General features: G+C 44.0%; 1 protein-coding gene across 1 annotated transcript in view; it reads right to left on the bottom strand.

Annotated features, from left to right (window-relative positions):
- Positions 1–2,236, bottom strand: part of LOC107090627 (endothelial PAS domain-containing protein 1-like) — a 76,426-nt gene that overhangs the window by 5,535 nt on the left and 68,655 nt on the right. The window contains exons 12-13 of the mRNA XM_015384124.1: positions 222–718; positions 27–123 (exon numbers count right to left, since the gene is read on the bottom strand). Coding sequence (XP_015239610.1) covers positions 27–123; positions 222–718 — 594 coding nt within the window. The remainder of the gene's footprint in view (positions 1–26; positions 124–221; positions 719–2,236) is intronic.

The raw sequence follows: 2,236 nt of genomic DNA, 5'->3' as shown, positions 1-2,236 counted from the left end.
CCCCCCGTTTTTTTAGGGAAACTTACCAGAGCCATCTGGTTGAAGGAGCGCTTCATGCTGTTACTCATGGCAACTGTAGCCGGACTAACGTCTTTGTACGCTTGCACAAAATTGTCAACAGACCTAAACCAACACAGTTGTCATTATAAATAGGAAAACATTCATTAACGTACAGCTTTTTCTTCCCAAACCCTTCATAAAGGATGGGTTGATTACCTTACCTTTGTTTATGCATTAGAAGTGACATGTTCTGCTGGCATGAGGGGCGTTCTTCCCCAGACAGATTGTCCATCAGACAGGCCTTCAGCGGCCATTGTTGGTAGGTTATTATTGGGTCAGGAGGCCACTGCATGGAAGACAGTGGTGTGCTGGCCGGGCCTCGGAAAGCTGGGTTGTGAATGGGGCGCATCATGCATGACCTCTGCTGGGACTCCACAGAGCCCAGGTTGGAGCCTCTTCTCTCACCGCTGGCCCATGCCGCTTGTGGTTGCTGCTGGTAGCCGTTCTGAGGCTGAGGAAGAGAGGTCAGTGGCTGGAAGAGGCTGGCCACATTGTTGCAGCTCTGATGGATGGTTAGGTTGCTCATGCTCCCCATGGATCCTGCTCCAGCCCCTTCCAGAGGTTCTGACTCTGGGATGATGGGATTCAGCTGAAAGTCTTCACCGTCCATTGGGATGTAAGGGGCCAGGGTTTCCAAATCCAGGTCACTTAAGTCCTCCTAAAGAAGACAAAATGGGATCAAATGTTTTTGAAAAGCAATAAATAAGTAAAATGAAGTAAAGAAGTTTATCTATGCAAAGTAATTCCATTTAAATTTTCATTGATCAGTAACAAATACTCTGGTAAAATAATGTATTTATTAAAGATGTCATTTTCAGCCACTATTGGAACTTACAGGTTTAGATGAAATCCTTAGAGTTGCTCTCTCAGACTGCCATAAAGTGCCACCCTCGGTCACATGACTCATTCAGTGATGGATACAACCCTTTCAAGTTTTAGAGAAAGAGGACTGCTACAAGTCTTCCATCAGCCGGGCCCTGCCCACCCTCCACCCATCAGCCTTCCTGCCTCAAGGTCACCTGTGTTCTCAGCGCCCTCCCTCCTTAGATTGCCATCCCTCTGGCCAATTCTCTGCGTTACATTGTAAGAGTGCACTGGTGTGTTCACCTCTTGAACCCACCATTCAAATCTAAGCATGAACTTTCCTTCTAGAATCTGACGCTCCTTCACCTCCTCAGTAAACCCAATGTCCTTTTGTCTCCCGTTGGTTCCCGAGCCTCCAGCTCCCCACCGCTGTCAGTGGTTCTCCATCTGGTTCACTAAATAAAGTCGCTTAAACTCTGACTTGTTCTCCACAGTGTTTCAACATTTGGGCTAAACAGCTGAAAACCGAGACACAAACTAAGCTAATAGTTAAGTTAAAATTTACTCAGTGTTGCTTAAATTAGCAATGATGTAAAAAAATTGATTAATCCAAAGTCCAATAATGTTTAACACTTCTTTGTTTCACTGTTAAAACACTCATCCTGAAGTAAAACAGAAAAAAGTTCCTGATTTGTTGAGAAGCACCTAACTGCAGGACAGGGTGCCGCCATTTCTATAAGACATATTGGACGTTGGATATTTTGGCCAAATAATTAAAAAAAAGTTAACATTTTTTTTATTATTAAATATTAATTCAAATTTAAAGTTTTAATTTAGACACAAATTTCTAGATTTTTGACAGAAATGACCCCTGACTAGAGATTATTAAAATGGTTCTTAAAATAAAATGTTTACGTGTTTGTCTATAGGAATATTGATGAGGAAAATTTGAAGAAACCTAAACCTAAGGTCCGGAGACATAAAACCTAATCTAATCCCTCCCCTAAAAGACTTACTCTAATCCTAGCATCCTAGAAACCTAAACCTTGTTGGGATCCTCAGGCTTGCCCACCAGAGGGCCCCGAGGATCCTCTTCTGCTCTCTTTGTTTTTCCCTTATGGTTGGAGTTACTGTGGGGATCTGGAGATTACCCCCTGTCTCCAGCAGGATGCGCTGTGGGTCTTCTGGAAGCTTGAACCTTCCTGCACACCTGTTCCTAATCCTCTTATCAGAAGACCTCTCCTTTATAACCTCCTGCCTGACCTTGATTCCACGCCGCAGTGTTGATCTTAGAATCCTGTCTCCTCGTGAAGCTCTGGATGAGCTTAACCTCCTGTCTCCTCGTGAAAGCTCTGGATGAGCTTAACCTCCT

The sequence above is a fragment of the Cyprinodon variegatus genome, unplaced genomic scaffold (assembly GCF_000732505.1).
Source record: "Cyprinodon variegatus isolate N-32 unplaced genomic scaffold, C_variegatus-1.0 Scaffold304, whole genome shotgun sequence".
NCBI lineage: Eukaryota > Metazoa > Chordata > Actinopteri > Cyprinodontiformes > Cyprinodontidae > Cyprinodon > Cyprinodon variegatus.
This window is presented reverse-complemented; position numbering and strand designations above follow the sequence as displayed.